Consider the following 26212-nt stretch of genomic DNA (forward strand, 5'->3'; position numbering starts at 1 on the left):
CACCACAGTTCACTCTGAATATATTCACCGCTCACTGTCACTAATAACCTGTGTGCTTTGAACTTCTCAAACCTTAGTTCAAAGTGAGGGAGGTAAGGGAGAATTATATAAGTGAGATAGGTGAATAAACTGTATTAATAGTCTCATATCATAAATATCCGGTGGTTTTACTGAAATGTAGTGTTATGCCTATAACATTATTTTTGACAGGTATTCATATTAAAAGTGAAAAGGTTACGATCATGGCCAATACAGTGGGACCATATATGTATGACACACAGTATACACACCTGGGTGGGGTCTGAACCTTCTCTTTTTCTTCCTTGTTATCTGTGGTGCTCATGTTATAAATCACTGAAACACACAGACATGACAAACTTAAAACATTTAGAGAATAAACAATAAATGAACATGCAGTTGACCTGTTTAAACCTAAGTTAATATATAATGTTACTGTTAATGGTTTACACTTAACTTACATCGATATATTTGTTCCTCTTCATCTTCATCTTCGGTGACAACTTTGGAGTCTGACTCCGATGAGGACATTTTAATATATTAAAGGACGTTTGAAACAAACAAACAAACAAACAAACAAACAAAATAATAGCTATGTTTATAACTTAGACGTTAAATAAAGTGATTGTGGTCCTGCCCGTATCAGTAAAACTGACAGTTTAAGGTGTTTCTATGGAGACAGTAAAGGTCATGTCTCATGAACCCGGCCCTGTCATTGGTCAGAAACTGTCTCGTGCTGGGTTGGCCAACTGACAGCTAACGTTAGCTTAACCGCTGGGACAAGTTTGAACGTTGTTTGTAACGTTTGTAGGAATTGAGTAACGTTATAAAACCTTTGAATTATTTGTTTCATTTGCAGTGGATTCTACAGACTCGGTAATAAAATGAAATACCCGAAAATTCATCGATAAATCTGTAAAAAAAAGTGCACTTTATCTACTTCATGCGAGTTGCTGGACGCTGCCTATCGCCATAGCAACGAGTTAAAGCTTGAGTGACGTTTCAATGCTGCGACGCGCGATTGCCACGTCACCTTTGAGAGACTCGTGTGTTTGTTTTGTTGGGAGCTACTTGAGCTGACATTTCTGATGTGTGTTGGATTCCGTTGCATTTAGCTAACACTGACAACTGGCGAGATGCTGACGACGGAGGATTTCACGCACTTCCCGCTCCAGATGTGGGAGAAGGTGCTGTCGAAGGTAAAGAAAGCTGTTGTTTTTATGGACGACCAGTGTGCAGAGGCTCTACATTGGGGCGGGGGTGCTGCCCTCTTACTGGAGGCTGGAGCCAGAAATTTAAAAGAGTTTTCGAGCTTCGAAGCCTGCGCTGCGAATGAACCGAAAGCCGTGTTTGTGGTGAGCACTTTGTTGAAGGGCAGAACAATCGACATCATCAAAGACATCGTCTCCCTCAGTCACTTCCAGTACTGTGTTGTCATCACCACCGTGGCTCACTCCGTGCACCTGCTCGCCAACAATGTCACGACAGAAATGGATGGCCACCCTGTTTTTGAGCAGTTCGAAGAAAAGCTGTGCGAGTGGATGGGAAACATGAACTACACGGCTGAAGTCATGCATGTTCCAGTGGTGTTCGCCCCTGTATCACAGCAGCTGCTCCTCACACCCATGTTTGCTCACCTGTTTCCCCTGCTCTCACCTGATCTGGAGTCAATAAATGCAAAACGACCAGAGAAGAAGAGATTTGGAAGCCTGGCTGATGTAGACGTGCACTCTCTCCCGGTTGAACTGCAACTTGAAATCAAGTCCTTGGCTTCAGCATTGAACTCAGTGTTTGAGGCGACAGGCACCAGGGAAGAGAGTTTTGCTGTGGGTCCAATGAGCCGCATCATCGCGGGGGAACTAGCCAATCACCCTCAAGCCAAAAACCGAAGGAAGACAGCCCCTAATAAAGCATCAATCATCTTTGTGGACCGAACAATGGATCTCACAGGTGAACTCTCCCTGCGCTTTGGATCATATTGCACCAAATCATTCTGCACAGTGCAGAACCCTAATCACATCACAATCATGACCCTGTCTGCTCTTCTGTGTAGTATTTATAGCTAAAACTGCAAAAAGAGTGTTCCTATGACTACTAGTCAGTATAGATCCACATACAGATGTGTCACTGACAGTTGTTGTTACATACTGAGTAGATATTTGGACATTTGTAGTTCTCCATTTCTTGTCTCTCAGGAGCTGTTGGTCACCACGGAGACAACCTGGTGGAGAAGATTCTGACTGTGCTCGAACCCTTACCTGGTCATGTGACAGACGTACAGGTGGACATGCTGGAGCTCACAAGTCTGCAGCGAACCCCTGACTCCCAGACCACCCTGGCCCCTGGCTGTCTCGCACAGACCCAGTGAGTGCATCTCTCAAGTTCATTTAGAGAAATATTCATTTTCTTGTTAATTGGTGTCATATATGTATACACACAGCTGTTATCACCTTCCTGAGAGACTTGGATTGAAAAGACTTTTATGAGTGGCAATCATTTATTGCATTTCTTTTCAGCCATCATTTGAAACTATATATTTAAAAAAAATCTTAAACATGACCCATTAAACAGAAGAGACACGTAAATATTATGAAAATATGAGTGCACATCAATGAAAGAGGTGAATAAAACAAGATAAGTAAAGAACAGAAACAAAGTACATTGAATACTTTTGGGTTTTTTGGGACCAAACGATTAATCAATAATGAAAATAATTGTTAGCTGTGGTCCTACTCTTTACCCCAGTAATAATTACAGTCACAGTTATTCACTCATTCATGCATTCTTTTATAACTTATAGCTTAAGATATAGCCAGAGAGAGAGCACACCAAAGACACCACGTCTAGTGGAAGTTTGAAACTTATTGTCCAAATAATTTAATATCAAATATATATATATATATATTTTTTTTTTTTTATTTATTTATTTTTTTTTTAAGAATAACAAACCCTGATGTGGCCTGTCTTTGTGGAGTTTGCATGTGCCCCTATGTTCCTGTGTGTATGTTTCCACTGAGCGCTCCAATTTCCTCCTAACTTCCCATGTAGGTTAGGTTAATTGGAAACTTTAAATTGCCTCTAGCTGTGAGTGTGAATGTGAGTGTGAACGGTTGTCTGTCTATGTGTGTTATGGTTAAAATTCTTTGGTTTAGTTTAGTTTAGTTACTCAGGAGCATAGCAAATGTTTTGTTACCCAACTCCCAATGGGATATTTATTCTCTCTGCATGGGATGAATTCTTGTCCACTGAATAGGGATGGGTTTAGACAGCATTTCATGGACTATAAATATAAAAAATATACAGTACTGTGATTATTTCACTCAGCATCATACCTAAACCAGAGATGAACAAATCTTATTTTACCAACTTGGAACCAGATCCAAAATGGAACTGCTACCACTGAAACCCCTATAACATACATTTTTACATACTTTTCCCACCTGGCCAAACACACATATGAACAAACACACACTCACCAGCCCTCAGTGAGTGAGTTGAGTGGCACATGACCAGCATTAGGTGCCAGTTGCTCAGTGAAGCTTGCCTGTAGTCTTGGCTGTGCAGATGCACGTGTTAGGCGCCTGCGGTGGGGCTGTTGTACATGGCAGGGATTAGTCCTACATCATGTGTTCCACTCCCGCTTTGCCCCTTCATGTGGTTGCAGGAGGAAAAGGCTTTGACTGAGAAGAAGAGTTTTGTGGCCGGAGCTGTCATGCAGTATGTCTGACGATGTCCACAAACGGGCTTACACATACACTGAATACAGCGGAGACCGTTCTGAGCTAGGTGGGAGGTTCTGTTGTAATGGAACCAGTCTTACCCCTTTCTCCTCAGTGGTGTTTGGACAGCGTGTACTGTAGCAGATAATGCGAGCACAGCAGGGGCAGGTTGCACTGACCCCCGGATGCACCCCCAAATACACGTCTCAAGTCGCTGTAGTTGTTCTGAATATCTTGGTTGCACACACAGCGGACTAGAACTGCAGACAGAAGATCTGTTTCATTGTTCACAAATTGTTGGCTCAATGCTGCAGCAACAAGCTCGCCCTTTCGTGTCGCCTATCTGTAAGAAAGAGTTAAGTGTATGATTGTGGATAAGAGGTTGGGTTCCATTTTAGACAAAGCACCCCAAGGAGGGATTGGTGGCTGTGCAGAGGTCCCAGTGCAAATGTTTGCAATCATTGTTCTGGGTCTTTTCACCAAATACGAGTGTCAGCCAAACACTTTTATCTCACAACATTTAGATGACCGATTCAGATATTGTGCACAAGCTCCAGCAGGCACTTGGACACAAATAGGCAGATGAAGGATTGTAGCTGACAGTAATAAGTAATGTGGCATAGGGCTGTGGTTGTATAGAGTACGTGTCTGATCTGGGCCCGCAGGATCAGCATTAGTGTTGCCTGTGTGCGATCTCGGAGCAGATGGCCCGGTTGAGCCTTATCACAGATGTTTAGGAGATTGAAGTGCTGCCGAGGCAGAGCAAGAAAGAAGCCTAACGTTCCCACTTTATTTAACTGCCTTGAAGTGCGCCGCTCACCATAGGCAGAGTTTATGTCAATCACTCCAATATGTTCAAGACAGGGCTCTGCAAAAGCATGTTTTTTTAAGGTGTACTGCTCTTTAGCGTTAATCTCTCCAAATTCTGCAAAAGATACAAAAACACACATTTCTAAAACGGATTGTTTTCTTTGCGTGATGTGAACTGTGCAAAGCTCTAGACCCTACTGGCTCTGTGTGGTTTGATTGTCTATATAATAAGTTTCCTCCTGCTGTATGTTTATATACCTATGATTTGTTGAGCTATTTTTAGCTCAGACCACAGTGTGTTTTGATGTGTAGACCAGTTCAAGCCTTTAAATATTAGGTGTGTATCTACTTTGGACCTTTTGTATGATACTTCCCTCAGTAATTCCAGGATATTTTTATAGATTACTGTGTCTTAAACATTCTGTGGGTGGTTGTTGATTCTAGCTCTCCTGGCAAGACCCCACACTTACTTTGCAATTATGCTCGTATTGTCTTTCATAACCTGGTGTGAATTTTCCTTATCCTGCAACCTGACTTTCACTCTGTGGTTCCACTAATCATGCCACAGAGAAAGTATACTTTGTGTGAGTGTGTAGACACACATGCTTACTTTGCCTGTGCTGGTTTTTGTTACTCCTGCACTATGGCATTTTTTTAAAGCTATTAAATGGTGCCAGGATGCACAGTTTGCTGTATATAGAAGGATGTTGAGTGAAAGTGGCAGTGGGAGTGTTCTGTGTGCCTGTGTATGTGTGTTTGTGGTCAGGTACCTTCCAGCACAGTCTGTGTAATTTGCTGTGCTTGGCTGCACAACCCTTGTGATCCTGAGTAGGACATATGAACCCCATTGGCAGAGGGCACCAAGTTTCCCTCAGTCTCAGACTGAACCCTGCACCCCCGTCATCTGGCCGCCTTCGACCTTGATCCTGTGGTGAGAGTGTGTGTGCATGTGGGCAGAACCGAGTACGGGTGGCCAAGGTGCTCTGGGCCTGCCTCAGGAGCTGCTGAGCTCGAGCCAAGCAGAGTAACCGACCGCACCCTGCCACGAGAAAACACTGCAAGGCTGCCATCCCCTCAAATCTGCCCAACAGCTCCTGCTTGTGTACCACCAGGAAGGAGGGAAAACACCTATTTATGTCTCAGCTGGGAAATATGAGCATGAATAAAAAGCCATGCACACTTATTTGAGTGCAGGCTGTATGGGAAAAGTAACAAAACAAGCAGAGATAGTATGGAGAGAGCAAATGACAGACAGCTGAGCACAGCTAACCCTGATTTTACCCCACCAAGAATAAAGAAGGGGAATGGAAACAGGCCACGTTCATTCTATTGTGGTTTGTTAAAGGGTAGGGATTGTTTTGCTATTCTATACTTACTTATACTTGAAGTCTTCAAGTGATTTATAGGCTAAACATCAACTCTATTCCAGTGTTACTTACAGTATAGTACAAGTTCCCTTACAGGCCTGCCTATTGAGCATGTTTTCAGGATTACAAGGTCTGTTTGAACAGGATATTGATTCTGGCCAAACATCGAGTTCCTTACAGTGTATTGTGACACAAACTTAATCCTTACAGTAACTGCTTTCCATGTTCCACTCTCACCACAGTTGAACCTGCAGCTGATGAGAAATGTTAGTGTGGAAAATTAATAGCGGTCCTTATACCGTGTCGGAAGTAGAGGCAGTCATTCAATATTTGATTTCTATCTGCTTTGCAGTTAATAGAAATCATAGCTATGTGCTTGCCGTACCTAAGTGAGAACCAATCTGTGCTTCTAGTTTTCAGTATTGCAATAAAGTGTGAAGATAAAATTAAAGTAGTCTCAGTTGAATATTTTGAAGTCTTCTCCCACCGCTTTAAAGATGAGAACCAACTCTCCCTCTAAGCCATATGCGTCACGCAGTTTGGTTGCTTTCATCTAATCATTTATTACCCTGATTTTATCCAGACTACCCTAAAGGTCAGTGATAACTTGAATTATTTGCGAAATTGAGTTCATATCTGTCAATTTTGAGATGCAGTCATATCTTAGGATTCAGTGAGCTGACATGTCCCCTGGTCCATTTCAGATGTTGTGTCTCTGTTTCTTCCGCTACCTAATTCTTTTTTCCTCTCCAGTGTTAAAGGTATCTCATCCTGAAACCCACAGTACATCAATCACATAAATTACTTTCACCTGAACAACTTGTAGTTCGTGTTCCCATCAAGACTGAGATAACAAAACCTATTCTGTCTTATATGCTGTCTTCTACTCTGTCATTCAATTTTCACTAGAGAACATGCTTCTTATTGGAGAAAATGTCCACGTTCATTTATTCAGTAAGAGGATAAAACACCCCCAAAGATGGCACTCTACATCCTCCAGCCCATCTTCTTCAAAGAACCCCTACTGCTGGCTCTCATTTGAAAATAAAAACTATGCCAAGAGACATCAGTGGAGGAAGAGGCTCCCATATCGTCCCCCGTAAAGATCCTTTCATTTCTCAGCTTCTCCCAAAAGAAGATATTATTTTACATGTGCATTTTACAAATCAAGCTGTATGCATTTTACATGTTATGTTATATAACACATATATAACGTGTATGCTATAATATACACAATTCTAGTGGATAAATGACACATACACCTTTACATGTCACACCTCTAGTGTAAATTAAAGGAGATTTCCTACAGTTGTAAAAAACATTGTTGTTAATAACAGATGTATCTCCCCTCCTCTCCTCACTTCCTGCGGAACTCCTCTCCCTCTTTTTCTCTCTATAAATCTGCTGGGTCATTTGTCCCCCCCTTGCCAGGACACACAGACACTCAAGGCCAGGTCTGGTTTTGGTCCACCTCTCTCTCTCTCTCATGTACTCATGTACATGGGGATGTTTACAGGAAACCGACAGTGTGTTTTGGCCCATTAAAAACACTCCATAAATTAACTCATGAGGAATGGGGCTGACCTTGCACAATTCTATTAGGCTGGATCTGTTGCACGTAGACCTGTTGGAAAGTACACAGATCATCTGAATCATCTGCACTGGGAAATACGGTCTGCTTTTGCAGCCTGCTGAGTGTGAAGTTCCGATGCCCTTGATCGCATTAAGGATAGTTGCAGTAATATACACTGGAGAGTACTGCAGTTTGTGGATGTGACTTGTTGCACAGATGCTGACAAACTCCAAGAAATGGTGTCAACATTTTATGAGCTGTGGTCAGTTGTATGATGTTTCTTAGCTGTCCAAGTGATAGGCTGTGTAGAACTATTAAGTTAAGATATCTTTGTCCCAGATTTTCTGCCACCACTGCAGTGCAACTGACTTCTATTTAATTTCATTTGTGGTGCTCAGAACATTCAAAAATAACTTTTATCAGCATTGTGCCTTTATAGAAACAATAAAACAATTCTAGTTAATTCTCAAATTCAGACACCACAATTTCATTGGAACATCTTTCTACACTCATTTTCTTTGTCCCTCCTGGTTGACTGCATTTTTAGTGAATTATACAGAGTGATGGGACACCTGGAAAGAGGTATTCCTGCTGAATTTATTGAAAATGATTCTATTCACCTCCGTTGTGTTGCAGTGGCAACATATAAGAACAAGAAAAAAATGGTCAAATAAAAATATGTAATTTCTAACTTGGGTGAAACTGACATCACCGGGGGCCATTTCCATCCCTCCATCCCCCATTCTCCAGCCATGTAAAATAAAAACACAATTCTGTTTTAAAAAAATTATTTTGTTTGTCGCAAAGTAATGTCATATGTGTGCAAAGGGCTGATAAGATGAGAATAAATTTTGGACCTTCATTTGTTGTTTGGCTGTGAACGATGCTGATGATGATTATTACTTTATTACATTTCATCAATCGTATGTATGTACTATGACTCACTTCTGAAACACGTCACAATTTCGAGGTAAATTTGCTTGCTTACGTGTTTGAGTGGGAGTAAAGGAATAAACACTGAAATGTTTGTGCAGATGTACGCATTTATATTCGACCCAGGGATGAGAGGCCCACAGGATGGGGAGTAAATTTAAGAAATCCTGAGTCAGAACGGTTGGAGCAATTCTTTTCTGCTGCATCATACACTTCCAGGAATACTAACCCCCTCCTCACCCCCTCACTCATTAATGACCTGGACACATTCAGAGGTATTTCATTACTTTTAATGTGTACATATGTGTTCATTCTTTCACGTGGTACACACATCTTTCACAGCTTTAAGTTACAGTATTTGATGCTTAACTGCCTTTTAATGGTATGACACTCATTACACATCTAGTGGAATTTAGTCTGGGCACAAACACCCACACACTCCAAACACACCCACTCAGCCTGTCCAAGCAGGACATCCACTATGGTGCACACAAGTCAAGTGCAAGAGTGCCCCCTTCAGTCTGTATCTAGCATCCTTTTCAACAGACAGAGCCACACTGCACTTAACGCTCGCAGATGACCAAGCACACGCACCCAGCCCCTCCCCCTTTTTTTCTTCCATAGTAGAGTAGTTACTCAACAAGGTTCCTGGCTGGCCTGTTTCACACCCTGCCAGTATAAACCTTACCCCTCACCCCTCGGTCCAGCTCAAACCCCCACCCTCGTCTGACCAAATGGCACAGGGACAGTGTCAGGGGGAGTAGGCCATTTGGGGGGTGGGGAGGGGGGGAGCGGGTTGTTGTGGGGGAAAAAAGCTAAATTAGAACCATATTTCATCCACACACTACCGAGGCTCTCCGTCTTCCAAAAACACGCACGGATGCACAAAGGTTGTGTGCAAACAAATACAGATGCATGTGCACGCATACAAACACACACATGGCCGCTCACAAATGGCCAAGTCAAGTCACACTATTGGTATTTCAGCCATGACAAGTATGTGGAACTTCACGGTTTGCGTAATCTTAGCGTTAGTGTCTTAGTGTTTTCTGAAGGATTAAGAGAAGTGTTTTCCAGAAATGACATAACAACGTCATAACTCTTGACCAATTAACGCTCTACCTTGTATTCATGTATCAATCACAACTCAAGCAAACCATGAGGTTGTAATTAAATATCATTTATTTATTTATTTTACTGTATCAGTTTTTACATTAGACTCTTGTCCTTGGGTGAGTTGTGTTTGCCGGTCTTTGTGTCTGGTTCTAGTGTGAAGATGGCGGGCGTCCCAGTGTGAGCCCCTCTCCTCCCCATCTAGCCCCAGCCCAAGGTCTGGAACAGATTACATCTGATATTAAACACATGGCAGCAGTTAGAAAGGAGAAAAGGCGAGAGGAGAAAAAAGTATTTTTTTTTAAAAAGAAAGAAAAGAAAAGAAAAACAGAGTGGATTTGTCAACGAGCTCCCTCCTACCTTCCCTCTCCCCGTCCTGAGCCCCTTTTCTCTCTTTGTGTCTGCCTCGCTTCAGTTTCTGGTCACTCCTAAGAGGACGGAGAAAATCACTGCTCATGTCAGTCTAGCCGTCAAAGGGACAGAGATGTAGCTGTTGATGCCCTTTTATCCAGCAGAAAAAGTGTCAGTGCCTTTAACAGGGCAAGAAATCAGAGAGGAGACCAATGGAGACAGAGATATAAAACATGTTCGTAACTTGAATTCAGATATAAGAGACATTTTAAAAGAAAAAGGGTCGCTCTCTGAAGCTATTGATGATGAAATGCCTCAGTGACACTCTTTTGATTCTTTCATGGAAAGACTTGAAGCTGTTTCCACTGCTCATGGCAGATGGTAATAGTCTTACACACATGCCTTGTCCTCAATCTCCCATTAGAGATGTGGATCAGTGTGTTTCATAACCTAGCGGATAATGAGACGAGGGACTGAGAGGGTATCTAGAGGAGTCTTGGTCTCCAGACTTGTTTTGCCAGTGATGTAAGGACAGCACTGATCAATCCAGAGGAATGTTGGAATACAGACATTTGAGGTGGATTGAGAACATTCCTGCTGTTCCCTTTGCTAATTTCAGCTTTTTCCTGTGAGGGGTCCCATAGGGGAGTCACCACTCCCAAACCAGCAGGCTCTCTATCACTGAGACGAGCACTCAATCACGTCCCTGTTGTGTTTATACAACACAAGTCCTCCATGCTCTGAACAAATGGCAGGAGCAGCAAAAGTTGCTCAGCTTGTTAGTTGTTAGCTAACGTTAGCTTGTTGTTAGTTAGTGCTGAAAATCACTTTACATCTTCTACTACAGTGTTTTTCCCCTCTTATGAATAAATTGCCTGTTTGATTGTTTTACCTACCAGGTCAACTGCAGCACAGTCACTATGGGAGGCCATGCTGACCAATAAACATAAAGAGGGGGTGATGGAGGTCCGTCGGCAACTAGTGGAAACAGCCAGCAAGGAGAAGCTGCCAATCAAGATGAGCATGGGTAAGAAACAGAATGTCACACATGGAACAAACTGCAATCTTGATTTCCCATTTAAAAAAAAAAGCACTAATTCACACCAAACACAGAAAATAAAAATGAATGAACATTAAGCATCATGGGTAAAAACAAAGATTCTTAGAGAGAAAAAGTGTGTGTGAACGCTATAGTGTTTTGGAGCAGAACCATAGCCCCTCCTACAGAGATCCAACTTCTCTGTGTTGCCGTGTATTTGCCCATGTGGCCACAGAGGAAATCTGAACCACATGTTGGCTCTATGACACACACTCACACAGACACACACGCGCACGCTGCTTTTGAAAACTTTTGTTGTTTGTTAATGAAGCAAAGGGGTATGAAGCGAGGGATAAAAATATGTGTAGGCACGCAAAAATAAAGTCACGTTCACCTTCATGCTACCCTCTGACTCACATAGGTCATTGTACTGTGCACACACATGCACACACACACACAGCTAATATGCATGTTAGCATCTGGCAGAAAAGGGTTGGGGTTAAAAGGGAGGGGCAGTGTGGTCCCTCAGCTCCTATAATCTGTGAGGTAAAGAAGGTCTTGTCTCTTAACAAGCAGGTTGTAATATGTTGGAGGTCACACACACACCCCACACACTCAAGCATCTGCATACACAGAGAGGTTTTTCTTTCACACATTTGTGCTAAACAGCAGACCTTCTAATTCTGGATGGCTGCTACACTTTAGATTCCTTTAGAAAAATGCACAACAACAGGAGTTCAAGCTGCAGGAATAGAAGGAATAAAAAGATGGAGAGTGACTGTAAAAGCAAGAAAGTATGAAGAAGGTGTAGCGTTAAAGTTGCTCCCGCCCGCTGACTGACAGTCTGTTGACTTAATGTCTTCCCTGAGAGAGAGAATGAGAGAAAGGTTAGGAGAGAAGCGGGCACAGCCAGACTCCTCACACACTGAACCCTTATACCCCACTGGCAGAGGACCAGATTCCACGAAGCCCCCTGAGCTCACCAGCGAACCCCCACACAGTTCCCATCCTGCCCACCAGCACCACCAGCAGCGTTCTCAATCCATCATGCTCTGCTCATATGAGACCAAGCTAAACCCGGTAACACAAAACGCTTAGCATTAATACCTATCTGCTGTCTCAGTGCCCGCTCACTCGCAGAATTTTCCACTCGCACCCCAACACACTCTCACTCTGGTAGGTTTATGCTGATCAGTGGAGGAAAATACTGTATCAGGATCCTCCGGGCCCTGCATTCTCACATACACACTAACCCAACTTGGCGTCTTTTCATCTCAACAGGATAAGATCATCCAGAGAGAGACAGAAAAAATAATCAATTTCTCAGAGCCTGAGTATGACCCATCAGGTTTCTCATAGCACAATGGGATGATGAAATTCCCTCGCTGTGTGTGTGTGTGTGGAGGGGGGGGGGAGATGTATGTGGTTGTGCAGAGTCCAGTGTTTATCTTGGGTGTTTTTGCTCTTAGCAGGGAATTAGTTAGACAGCTTTGGTTTCATCGTCCATAAACGTGTGTTTATCTGTTCATCTGCGTGTGTGTATGTATGTATATATGCATATGTCTGCGTCACATGGTTATACAGTTTGTGTATATATTATGTTCACTGATACTGCAGTGTAAATGAGATGTGTTGACGGGGCCTTTCTTCCTGTGGTGCAGTCCTTTTACAGCAGAGAGGAGTGAGACTCAAGCAGACAATTAATTGCATTCATCATTTCAGGCAGTGAGATTAGGGAATAAAGTGTAATATGACAATAGTTTTAAATAAGTATTCATATTTTTTTACTTAATTTAAATTTAAGTAAAAAAAATTTAAATGTCAGAATGTGTTGTATTAAATGGCAAAAGGGCTTTGCACACACTAATTGATTTATGGCTTTCTTTCCATTTTGTTATATATAATTCTGTAATTTATTACGACAAAGGGAACGCATATTATGGGGCCTTAAAAGGTTTTTTTCTCAACTTTGTACAAGCAGATTAAATGAAAATATTATCATAATGTCTGGCCATTTATTTCAGTGGAAAACCGCAATATCACCAACAATGACAACATAGATTAACAAATGTGTTTTAGTTGGATCATGTAAATCATGAAACAACTTAAAGGGTCTCTGTGACATTATGACACTTCCAGTTATTCCAAACCTCTCACACACATTCTCAAAGTTTTTGTTATTGTTTTGTAAGAACAGAAAACAAAACAACAATATGAATACAAGAACAGGTCCCTAATTAGATCAGATGTTATTTGTGATAATTAAAACTTGGTCTTTTGGATGTGCTATTGTGCTGTTTTGAAATGTGTCACAAAAACATGCTTTATACATTGAATGTAATGTGCAGCAATGTCAGTTTGTCACCCAGTTCCACAGGATGAATCACCCTTGGTGACCCTTCCTCTAGCTCCAACGTGAGATTCAAATGCGTGATTTTGAATGAAATGTCTCAACAACTATTGGATGGATTGCCATGAAATGTCGTACACATATTCATGTTCCCCTCAGACTGAATTGTGAAGACTTGGTGACCCTTTCATCTACCACTTTGGTTCTACTTTGGTTTAAGACGAAATTACGTAATAACATTCACATCAGCCTTTTGTTTAGTGTTAATGAGTAAATCTTAGCATGCTAACACACTAAAATAAAATGGTGAACATGGTAAACATTATACTTGCTTAGATTCTCAATGTGAGCATGTACCTGTGCCTGATGAGATCAGATTTTATATTTGATCAAAATGTTCTTCAGTGACTGGAGACAAAGTACTATGGTCACTACCACATGCCTTAAACAGTACATACTGTACAGATTATGTAGAGTTATAAACATATATGTTTAACTGAAGAGGAACCACAGATAAAAACTTTTCTACAACACAGACACTAAAGAAGGCCCGAGTAATGAGGCGGTAGAGCTGCCCTGTTGTAGCCTGTGCTCCTGTACAGTAGAGTCTTGAAAGAGGTCCTAACATGCATCCACAAATAAAAGACCCATCCAGGTCTTTCCTCCTCTTGGAGGGCATAAATAAAAATCTCTCAGCCTTCCTGTGTCCCCCATCCATGCAGAATTACTTATGAGACTGTCCAGCTGCTAAGGCTGGCCACCACTCAGCTTCACGTTGACATCACACACTTAGCCTCTGGGTAACCCTCTGCACCTAGAATACAAGTCATCTTCCAGTAACAGAACTAAATCATTCTTGGCCCCTGCCCTTTTTTGCATTATTCAGGACTTTGATCATGGCCGAGCTTCAATTGCCACTTCTGCACATCAGGCTAAAATGGGCAGCAGCTCAATTTGTTTATAGCATGGGACTGAAAATGTGATTTGTTTTATGGCTGGTCCTGCAATAAAAGCAATTAAAATGGCCCAAAGGTTCAAGTTTCTACTATCGTCTTAGGTGATATACAAATAGCGACAAGAACTGCAGTATTTTATATACCTGAAGACCTCTGGGCGTAGGGCACTAGTGAACAGAACTGATATGCTGATTGACTTGACTACAGTTTAAACTGTAATATGAAAACTGGCTGGTATTTTCAGACACCAGAAATTAATGGTGTATCTTTCAAGGCAGTGAAATGAAATGAAAAACACAATAGGCCTACAATGTATAATTAAAAACTATAAAGCTGGTAGGGAAAGGTCCATTAAAGGTAAGTACAGTGTACAGTCTTAAATTATTAGAGGCTGAAATCAAGAACCTTTCCAGCACTGCTGTTAATGTAGAAACACCGTAGTCTGAAACCATAGCTCAGCTGACAGATCATCTCCCTGAGATTCATTTTGCATCTGGCAACAAGATGCTTGAGGAATCGCAGAACTGTTTTGAGGGAAGTTTAGTGGCATAGATAAGAGCTGAGGCTCAGCCAGCACTGTTTGATTGTGTAATCGAGAACAGGCTTTTGTGTGGCTTTCTTGTCTTAAGTTCTTCTTTCTGTTTTTTTCCAATGTCTTACATTTTCTCACTCAGTCTCATATGATCTACCCAAGCTGTAAAGTCTGATTATATTTGGCCTACAGTGTGCCATTCTTTGGTTGCCTATTCACGGGTGAAATTATGCTTGGCACTTGCTTTGGACGTATTTCCTGGTTCTGTGCTGAATTATGGTTGGCACATCAAACTTAGCGAACCTTAGTTATACTGCCAGGATTTTATGGCTGGATATGTTCACAATAGAGCTTTTCAGGATTTTGACTATGTCTGGCTTATTCTTCAAAAATACTTTAATTTCAGCAAGAAACTTAATTCTCTCTTATAGACAATTGCTTCATAATACCCACAGAGTGAATGTCACACAGCACACTGACTCTTTCAGTTCAGCTTGGAAACTAGTTTCCCAATAGGCAGACAGGAATCTATTTTGTTGTCAGGTCTACTTATCAGCTTCCCAGAAAATGAGTTTTTTTGTTAGTAGCTTCCCTGGATGATTCTCTCCATTATTATTTCTGAAAATATTTCAATAAGAATTTTTGTTATCCAGTTTAACAAAGTAAAAAAAAAAAAATATTGTTTTTACATTTGTTAAGTGCCATGACTCCATATTGTATCTAGTATTCTGAAGCTTTCTGCTCAATTTTTGTGTCCTGCCTGTCTGTTTCTCTTCTAGTCATGTGTTTGGCCCCGCTAAAGAAAACATTGGCCATGTAGTCCAACAGGAAATACTCCCACATCTGGTGCTGGTTCAGAACATCAACATGAAGAAGTAGGCTTTATGGGGAGTTAATGTGTGCCCTCGCTCTATCCAAGCCCCTGACACAGCCCCTCGTACCTCCAGGCCACCCTGCACACCCCCCCTTCTAGCTCTTTACACCCTTTACGCTGCTCTTCCTGTGTCTCTGTGAATCTTCGCGGGAGGGGCGTAGGGGGAGGCAGAGGGTCCCAAACAGTGTGAGGAGTCTAGTCTCTCTCTGCTGCCTCTATAAATGTCTGATCTCACTCACACTTATTAGTCACTCACAAAACGGGCTCTCAGGAGCTCTTGTCAGTGTTGCTGACACATACAGTGATGTTTAGTCATATACTCTGACTCGAGTAATACATCACTTAAAACTCTGACAGTAACTCTCCACCTGAAGCTTGCGCATACAAAGAATATTGCTTCCTAACTGGCTCAGCCAAACACACATATACACTCTGCACAGCCCTATTGCTTTTTCTCCCAGCCTGTGGGGTTCTTGCTCATTAAGATAATATTACGGTCTGTTTTGGTATCAGTCATTCCCCTCTGCCCTAAGCTGAGTGTATGATAGTTATTAAAATGGCTGTTATGCTTGGAAAAAGGTTGTCTATTTATTCAGTTTCCACACTCCGCTCTTCCCATCAGGAGGAATAACTATGTGTGTGTCCCTTGCAGCTTTGTACATTTTTTTATTTATTTACCAGATGGCACACAAAAGAGCATTAGGCCAACAGTCAGAGTACATTCGTGGATTACACATACTGTATGATGTATTTTGACCAATATTAATTGATAAATTTGTGATGGCTCTAAATTTCTCCCCAGATAATAACAGCATCTTCTTCCCCCCTCTCAGGCCGTGTGACCCCCGAGCAGCTTTGCTCCTACGTGCAGCTGTTCCGGAGCAGTTGGGGGGCGCTAGAGAGTCACTGCGGGGTGCTCCAGCTGGGCCTGGCCACAGCCCAAACACTCCGCCACCCCAGCCTCCCCCGCTGGGATGCCTGTCTGGCGTTCGAGAGGCTGCTGCTGCAGGTCCGTACTCATCTTACACAAACCTATTATCCATATGTGTTACAGGCGATGAAAAGTGAAAAGCCTCCTCTCAGAATGGGATATTCTCCGCTTAAATAATGTGATACCAGCTGTGGCAGAAAGACTTTATTAACCGCAAAACAATATTTCAGATGCAATCAATTCTCTTTTTTGTAATATTAAGGAACATGGCTCAAATAACTTAAATGTCCAGTGTGTAACATTTAGGAGGATCTGTGGGCAGAAATAAAGTATAATATTCAGAGGTATGTTTTCATTAGTATAAAGTCACTTGGAAATAGGAATCATTGTGTTTTCATTACCTTAGAATGAAGTTTATATCTACAGATGTCACGCGTTGCCTAGGCCGCTATGTTTAACTGCCATCTTTTCTACAGTAGCCAAGAGTGGACAAACCAAACACTGGTCCACTATGCAACTTATACACGTGTGATGAAGAAACTTGCAGCCACCAGTGCACATACACTGACAATGGATTTTACAACAAACAAACAAACAAAAGTTGTATATTCATAGCTTCTGGAATTTTGGAGTCCAAATGAGTCTTTTAAGGATTTTAATGTGGAATTATACATTTTTTGCAGAAAATAAAACACATCAGACACATTATGGTTCCAGGCAGACTATTTGTATATAGGGCTTAATACGTGACTGGAGGGGATCTTTAAAGAATTTGTTGAATGTTGTTTTAAAATTATATCCTAAGCAATGTTACATTGACAGAGTTAAGTAGAAAAATAGCACATTCATTGGCAATTTGTAATTAACTTGGTAATTATTCTTTCACATCTTTCCCTTCGGGTAAATATTTTATTACCGAAGCTCAGCAGGTAAGTGGGTGCTTGTGGTTCACTAGATGGTGGCCAGAATGTTGTGTTAAACTGACAGAGACAGGAAAAAACGCAGATTCCTCTCCTTCATAAACAAGGTCAGTTGTGTTTGTAGGGAAAACATTCGGATCCAGTAAACACTGCAAAAATGCCAGATTTCCATGTTGTTTAGAGGCTATTTAGTTCAGAGAAGGAAGAGGTCTAGTTTACAGGGGCGAACGTAGGCGGATGTGCACGGGCGTTTGACTGTGGAAAGGTCAGAGAGCAAGTCTGATGAAGAGACAGTGACAGAGGGCAAAGTGTAAGAATAAATCGAAAGCCAGACCGGCTAGTCATCAGTTGTTTACATCAGCTCTTTAGCAGTGATCGGCGGATATTTTAGGAAATATCTTACACACAGCACCGAGCTAAATGGCGCCATTCTCTGCACCATGAGCTAACTAATACGAAAGCCATTTCCTCCTTCTCTTACCTTGCCATTTTCATTGAGTCTCTTTATATTCCTGAAGCTGTAAAGCAAGCAGTAGGACAGCAGTATTTAGGAACTTATTAAACTAAATCACGGAAAAATAAAACAAGCTCGCAGCAGTGGCCCATGCCAAATTGGAATTTGAAAACAACCTCATAAACCTTGGTCCTCAGCTGGGGCCATCGTTGCTTTATTAAATAAAGGAATAAGACTTTAGGGCTTATATTTCCAGTATCCATTTGCTTCATGACTCCACTTTGATCCACTCCCCCATGGTTGTGTACCATACCTGGATCTTTCAAAGTACAACTTTCTCACCACTGGTTTTTTGTTTCGGTCTCATGACTACAGGGCTTTTTGGTGGACAGGTGGAACTGGGTCTTGTTAAACTGATGACTGGTTAATAATGACTGTTATTGTGTTCAGCATTAGGATGGTATATATAGCACTTGGCCCAGGTTCAAAATGACATTCTTCAAGAATCAAATCTCACAATCAGGCCTTGAGCATGATGTGAGAGTTGGTGTTTGCAATCAAAACGGGCCTGAGTTTTATTGAGGTATTAAGGGAAATGAGTTGTGTGTCCTCTGTGCCCCCTCTGTTTATTTAATTTCCATGTGAGTTTTTTTTTTGTTGCTTTGGCTCAACATGGACAGAGTGAAGTTAATTACATTACAAAATGGCAGGATGAAATGCCTTTCAGCTCTGGCTGGCGGTTGGCCTGTGTTTGCTCTGCCTGAGTGTGTGAGGGCTGCTGTGGGTACGACTGGGCAGAGCTGGACGCTCCATTGCTGGTGGACAGTGTGAGTTCATTCAGGCCAACTCCTCCGTGGTGCACTGGGGGCCTTACAGTGGGCAGTAGCCGTTTTGAGGCAAAGGGCCTTTGAGTTCAGGGCCTAGTTTATGCCTTACCCACAGTTACACACACACTTTGTATAAAATACTGTCTAATAGCTACTTTGCGACCTAGACGACATTTCCTGAACAGCAGTGTAGTGTTTTGCTCGTGAGGTAATGCTTAAATATGCTGTAACACATAAAAAGCTCTTTGGAAGTTAACTGTGCTTTTTCAGATTTTTCAATGACAGTCTTTACTTGAAATGCAATTGCAACTGGCTGTGAGGGTCTTGCAGCTGGGAGGTTAATACGATTGTGGCACAGATGTGGTTATGTGCATTGATATGTTATATATGGATATAGTATACATAGTTGATATTAATGTGCTTAGTCTGATACTTACTGTTGACTGCTGGATTTATTACCTCCCCAATATAGTACTTATATTTGTGTGAGGTTTCCAGATATCTTCTTGGCTGGCATTGCCACCCTGCCTACACCTATACCCATCACCCTCCTCCCTCACTGCCTTGGGTCCTGGCAGTCTGGCATGTAACCGGGTTTTGGCCTGAATGGCCCAGATTGAGCAGGCTTGGTCCAGCTCCAGCCCGCAGTTACAGAATGTGTATGCTAGACGTGTTCTGGACAGGGGTGGTGCAGCCAAGGCAAAACTCAACAGACTCACTCTTTCACCACTTCCCAGAACATCACAGGCACACTACCTTCCCATCAACGGCCCAGTCAGAGCCTCTACCTCACCAAACTAAACATGTACACTACTACTGTACATCTCTCCCAAAGAAAGTTGAATTGGGTTGCAGCTGCATTTGATTTTTTGTAACGACAGACTTTTTAAGGCTAGTATTGTCTTTTGAACGTGCTCGAGCCTTACTGCTGATCACATCACTGAACATGGTAGTGATGACAGCAGTGCAGTAGAGAGGAGCTAACCTCTCTCACCCTGGCCTGTTGCTTTACTCTGCTGGGATTACCAGGGCATGCCTCTGCAAACATTCAAGCTCCGAGTTATTACTGGTCACAGCTCTGCTCAGACAGAAAGCTGCACTAGGCTGTTTGTCCCATTCTCCCATGAGTCACTCAAACTGCCTGCCTGGTCCTTATCTCTGTGTTGTGTTTTAATTAGACTTGTCTTTTAGTCTGAAATATGTAAGTTAAGATCAAGCTATGAACTCAAACTCAATGCCCTTGACATTCACTCATAGAAGTGGAACTCCATAGCCAACAAACAATGTATGTACAATAGAAGTTTGTCATTTGCCCTCATAATGTAACACAAGATAAAAATACATGTCTCATTCTGAAATGGTTAGCATCTACAGGAATATGAAAAAAAAGTTGTTTACCAGGACAACCAATTAGAGGTCTTTGTGGGTGCACTTGTGTCTTAGTAACCAAGACATGACAACAGATTTTGTATGACCTGTATCCAAATTACTAATCAGGTTTGTTTGCGTCCCATTGTAATGCCACAGGTCCGGGATCTGGGTGTCAGTAAAATAAAATAAAAGTAACTCAAACTATTTAATTTATTATTCCTTTCTTATTACTCATTTACTAATATTGATATTTGGAAATGAAAAAAATCTGGTAAGAATATATCCGGAGAGTGAGAACTGTCAAGCTCAAGAAGAACTACATGTAATGCTACTCTTTTCAGCTGCAGCTACTCCTTAATTGGAGGATCATCAGGCTGCTGCCAGTGTTGGTGTTCTCTCTATATTTGGGTCTTTTTTGGGTTGAGCACATTTTGATTCAAGTCTAATTATCGTCAGTTCTATTTGGATGAGGTCTAAATGTCTTTGGGTCCCCTTTGGATCGGCCTCTTTTTTTTAAATATAATATATGCGAGTCAGGTTTTAGTATGTTTTCCCTGGCTTATTTCAGATTAAGTCCAAAGTCTTCGACTGGTGAGGGCTTCTTTCACCTTTATCTACTCAGCAATCCTGCAGTTTGTGCTGCTGTGTTATGTATAATTCTTCAAGATGAATCCTGAGGCTATTTTCAGTTGTTTTGCTCTGTTGCTGTGTGTCTTTCTGTCATTGTCAGTGAATATATAGCCAGTTTGGAGCCTGGTGACCCACATACTCCATTAACCCCCCCAGTACAGTGTCAGTGTGTGCATGACCCATCACCTCTATCCCTTGACCCCACCCCTCCTGGACATACACTGACCTGGAGATGCTCAAACTTGCAGGTCTGTAGTGTGTCAGTAACCTTACAATAAAACCTTTACTGTTATATAAATCTGTAAGAAGCACTGCCAATCCCTAGAATACTTAACATGCAGTTATATATATATGTAACATCTGGCTTGTATCATTTCTTATGGCGACAGAAGGAAAAATGTTGATATTGGTCCCAAGTAACTTTCATCTTATCTGAGCTGCATGCCACAGACAGACAGGGGGGCTTTAAGCCTGTAATTGGCCTTTCCCCAGGGTATGGAGCCTGTCCCCACATCCCAGACATTCCCCTTATTCTCCATCTCTGCTGTGTCCCTGCTTCCCCCACAGAGGGGGGCGGGGGTGTTGCTGTGTTTTGTTGGAGATTGTAACAAAGGGGTGTGAATGACTCCAGGGTACTGCCCTGAGATGTCCAGCACTGACCTTCTACAGTTCCCCACTGTTTAACAGCCTCACATCTGGACTGACCGGCTGACTGTCTCCCCATCCATCCACTTTCAGTACCACATTCTCCCTCATCCAGCCCCTGTGTATCTTCTCTGTAGTCCCCTCAACCCTGGAGCAACACAGATCTGCTCTTAGAATGAGCCACAGGAGGTTCAGGATCAACTCCTGTCTGTCTCCTGTCTGAAAGTGGCCCCTCTGGCTCTCCTGACGCCTTCTGTTCACCGCTTTTCTCCAAACTATACTTTATCCTGCACTTCCCATTAAATATGTCATGTTTTACCCTGTATCTCTTGTTATGTGTTCTCCAAACATAGGCCTCACTTTAACATACACACGTACAACATGAACAACTGTGCTCCGCTACAGTCCACGCCACTGTATTTTGTAGCATAACAACCCTTCTAAAACTGGAGCAAAATACAGAGCTGGAAGAAAGTTGGGTTTATCAGAAGAGAGTTATTTACCTATCTCTTCCTTCCTGTGTTTAGTTGGAGAGGATTATAGTTGGAGAGAAGAACAGTGATGGAGTTCACTCCCAGGAAAACCCAGGAATAGCCCCCATCTCAAGCTCTCTTCCTCCCAACCCCCCTCTCTCAGCACCAGTACCCTGAGACGGCTGTGTTTACATTGTTCTGCACAGCTCTGGCCTAATGTACTATCTGTTTAATAGGCAGAGAGGAGCCTGTTTATAGAGAGGGACCTTTTTAACAGAGGTGATGGGCTGGTAGGCCAGAGGGCAAGACCAACTCATCTCACTTCCTGTTATCATTACCTCTCTTCTCTCAGACAGATAGGTGCTTGGCTCGCTCCGCTTTCTGCATTACTTATCCCCAGTGGCCTTGCCATCTTGCTGGATGTGATTGTGCTCAATCTGTTGAGGAACACAAGAAGGCTCCATCAAGTTGCCTCATATTAAACCTCAATGGCTCCACTTCTCAGCTCAATAGTAATTTGCATGTGCTGAATTTTAAATGTTCTGCTAAGCATCTTTTTTCTAAATCTATATCTCAGCCCAGTGAACTGAAACGTTATAGGAATTGCCTTGGTTTTAATAGCTGTAGAATTATAGAGCTCTCTGAATGTTGAAGCTGAGGGAGTAAGATAGGTTCATAAGGGTTTAATACACTAAACATTTTCTCTTTTAAAAGCATGTTAAGCAGACTTTTTCTTTTGGCATTTTTCTGTATCGAGTCAGAGTTGCATGTGCATGTGCATCTGCGGATATTTTTTGTCCTGGTTTCTATTGTTTACTGCGGCTGTTTAACTGTGGAGTCAAAAACCTTCACGTCAGGAGGATTTTTCATGTGGCCTGGAGTTTTTTTCCTCACGAATGTCTGTTTTTGAGGGTTCTGCAGGATTTAAACTGAATGTTTTTCACAGCCTCGGCCAGAAGTTTTTCTCACACTTGCACAGACCAAACGTGCAGAATGAAGTAGTTGATCTTTCTTGGAGATCATCCATACTGCTCTCTTCACTTAAGCACTCTTTTTGTAATTCAGAACTCTTATTGTACTGAGCTGCATTGTCATCTTGCAGTGTTTGGGTGAGGTGGTCTAGGGAACGTGATCAGAGGGGGCTCTTCTTGGAGCTCCCACTAACACTCTCCATCCCTGGTGAATCAGGTCAGTGTGGTCTGCTGACTTGGCCTCCTGGCGTCAGACTTCATTTGAGCATGCTCCAACAAGACACCACAGACTGGGGAAAATCCCACAATGCCCAGCATTCACCCTTGGATTGTTAATAAGGAAGGCCGTAGAAAAAGCTGACCATTAGGGAAGATGGCGGGGGTTTGCAAGAGACCCAACAACGACCCAGTGTCCCAGACGGTGGTGGCCAACAAACCACTTCATACCTTTATATTCCTTTGACTGGCACGTGACCCCTTCTTTAATTTTTCACTGCTCTGTTTACATTCCATTTTTTCCATGATGAACTGCATCTGAAAGTATAGCCAGATGTGCTTGCAAGTGTGTGTGCGGCCATGTGTGCATGCATGCATTCATGCATGTGCATCCTTTAATGTGCTTATTCTTGTAACAGTGTCTCAACTTCCTGTTGTCACAAACAGGCCCTCTGTTCCCTGTAGAAAAGCTCCACCTCAGGACAGATTAACTATCAGGTCATTTGTCGCTACCTGCTGAGCACAGGCCAGGGAAGGTCACGGCCCACAGGACATAGGTCTTTGTGTCTGTATGTCTGATCTGAAATGGAGACAGAGTAACATTCCAGGACCTTTGAGTGTCTTCCTTTAGATACCGATTGACCCCTAAGAGGCAGATTACAGATTTTTAGCCAGGTTAATGATTCCATTGTGATTGATCAGTTATGGGTGAAGAGTATATTAGTGACCAGTAACAAATAAGCCCTAGCTAGCCCTTGAAGAATTAGCATCTTTTTAGCTCTGCAGATGGTTGACTGATGATGAATGCTCATCCTTGTGAGTCAGTGGACAGTAATTTTTCAGAACTTGTTTGGACAGTTTCCCGCTGGACTACACATTTTGGGAGACAGTAGATTAGTAGTGCCCCCTACTGCCAAGGGTGGGCAAAGGATTGCATCCTGTAAACAAAGACGAATTGGGTAAGGTGGGGGAAGTAGGAGTGATCCCCTCAGGTCGTGGAACAAAGGTGGGACAAGGACTCCTCTTTGCTTTAGCTTGTAATTGTACCCATCTGAAACCATAGTCTGTACCTCCTTTTCTTCTCTACCCCCACCCCTCTGTTCACTCATGCCCACCCTCCAGACCACCTTGTCGCCCCAGGGATTCGCCCAGTCACCCAAAGGGAACGAGGCTGACCGATCACTATGGTAACTAAGCAGTGAGGGTCAAACCGGGTCAATCAGAGACAGACTCTTGCCACCCTTGCTCTGTCATTAATTACCCATAGTTCCCTGGGGCACTGCTCTATGTGTAACCACATAGCTCAACAGGCTGGATCCAAGTGGTGTGAATGTATGATCAGGTGGAGCGCACCATTTGTTTCATATGTGTATCTGTGACAGGGTCAGAGTGGTCTTTATTACTAGTTAAGTGAGTGTACCACTTCTGACAGTGTTTGGAAACTGGTGTGTCAAATGGATATGTCATGTTAGTAATAAAAACTCAAATCTTTCCTATGACCTTTGGTGTGTTACAGAGACCTTTGACTCAAAAGGAAGGCTCTATGTGATTAAATGTTTGAGAGGTTCATGGCAGAGCAATCTAAGACAAGTCCGGCAGCATCTCAGTGTTTGATTTGAGCAGCGAGAGCAAACAGACCCCAGTCCGCTCTAACTTTAAATGTTTCAATGTTTATAGGTCGTGACAACATTAGCTGTATCTGGTTTTGAGCTCAGCTTTCAACTTGAGCTGGTATTTGCATTTGTTAGGAGCTATGGGGATAAAAAAATGCATACAGCTTCCCTTCTTTTTTTGTCTTTGGCAAGGTTGCTTTTTGTTGTTCTTGGAATCATCTTGTATGAGCTAGAAATGAAACTCATCTGTTGAGGGATTTTGGGAGAATGGACCACTCTACTCTCATCGTAACATGATTGACATCAGGGTGCAAAGAATAGGGAGATGCCCCCCAAGCTCTCTGCTGGGGTCTGGAGGTGGTTAAGTATCCCTCTGTCATCCTCTCATTCCATATTATTAGTGTTTTCTGGCTTGGTTTTGAATGTCTTTTTTGCTTTTTTGTCTTTCTCCTCCCCTAACCCTTTTATCTTTATGATTATGGTTTTGTGTTGATTTGCAGAAATGTGTCTCATTATATGTGTGAAGCCTTTATTTGGGGCAGAAGGGTGTATCTGGTAAAGCAGTGCAAAGGACTGTAGCCACATGCTGAAACATCATGTAAGACTGAAACCAGAGCGGCCAATGTGAACATGTACGCATCAACAAAATATTTGTAAATTGATTTTCTAGAAATGCCTCAGAACAGTTGCCAAAATACTGGATATGTTTAGTGCAATTATGACAAATAGAGACCGATTACCCACATGTTTGCTAGATACAGCACACTGAAAGATGTATGTTCAATGAGCTACACATGACATAGATACATAGAATGTGTTGAAATAACTAGAACATGTGAGCTATTGTACAACAGTGAATTTTGATAGGCCTGCAGAGTTTTGTTGAAAAGTTTCCACTGCCTGTCATGGTGTGTACGAACTGAAGCCCAAACTGAGCTGTTCCAGCCTTCCACGCTAAATTTTATCCAATAGGAAAACTTGATTTAAGAACATGTGAGGGAAAACCTCACTAATTCCTGTGTTTTCCCGCTCTAGCTTTCATCTGGAGTGAACTCACATGTCCCACTTTTCTTCTTCTATTGTTCTAAGCTTGGTGTATTCGGAGACACATGTGGGCCTGTTTGTCCCACTGTTGTTCTCATGGAAATAGGAAAAGGAATTAAAGTAACCCAAAACGAGCACCAATGCCGAACCACTAATTATGAGCGGTAGGAGGGGTGGAGGGATGGAGGGGCTGGAGGAGGAGGAGGAGACTGGTTTCTCGTACGCCTGCCATGTGCCCCCTCACCCCCTCCTCCCAATCTCCTGCTCCTTAACTCTCCATCTTCTCCACCCCACTGTTTTTTCTTCTGTTCTGAGTTATTTAAGATGCTGTGTGTTCTCTCTTTCATGTTTGTAGTTGTGATGTTTGTGTGTTCTGAGTGCTGTGTGTCTTAACATCACAGCGGAGATATCTGCTCATCTCCTCTCATAACTCCAAGCATGGGGGGCGCTATTGACGGTGACAACGTTTATGGCCTTTTGTA

General features: G+C 42.4%; 1 protein-coding gene and 1 long non-coding RNA gene across 2 annotated transcripts in view; one reads left to right on the top strand and one right to left on the bottom strand.

Annotated features, from left to right (window-relative positions):
• The first annotated feature begins 1036 nt into the window (after window positions 1–1036).
• scfd2 (sec1 family domain containing 2) overlaps window positions 1037–26212 on the top strand; it is an 84511-nt gene continuing 59335 nt past the window's right edge. The window contains exons 1-4 of the mRNA XM_035653191.1: window positions 1037–1968; window positions 2214–2382; window positions 10784–10911; window positions 16469–16644. Coding sequence (XP_035509084.1) covers window positions 1155–1968; window positions 2214–2382; window positions 10784–10911; window positions 16469–16644 — 1287 coding nt within the window. The 5' untranslated portion in view covers window positions 1037–1154. The remainder of the gene's footprint in view (window positions 1969–2213; window positions 2383–10783; window positions 10912–16468; window positions 16645–26212) is intronic.
• On the bottom strand, window positions 9628–11970 carry LOC118321730. Its single transcript, XR_004796418.1, has 4 exons — window positions 11907–11970; window positions 10781–10889; window positions 9894–10063; window positions 9628–9768 (listed from the first exon to the last, which is right to left on the bottom strand). It is a non-coding gene; the product is annotated as an uncharacterized LOC118321730 (long non-coding RNA).

The sequence above is a fragment of the Morone saxatilis genome, unplaced genomic scaffold, assembly GCF_004916995.1.
Source record: "Morone saxatilis isolate NCDOM2014 unplaced genomic scaffold, NCSU_SB_2.0 Contig12, whole genome shotgun sequence".
NCBI classification, from domain to species: Eukaryota; Metazoa; Chordata; class Actinopteri; family Moronidae; genus Morone; species Morone saxatilis.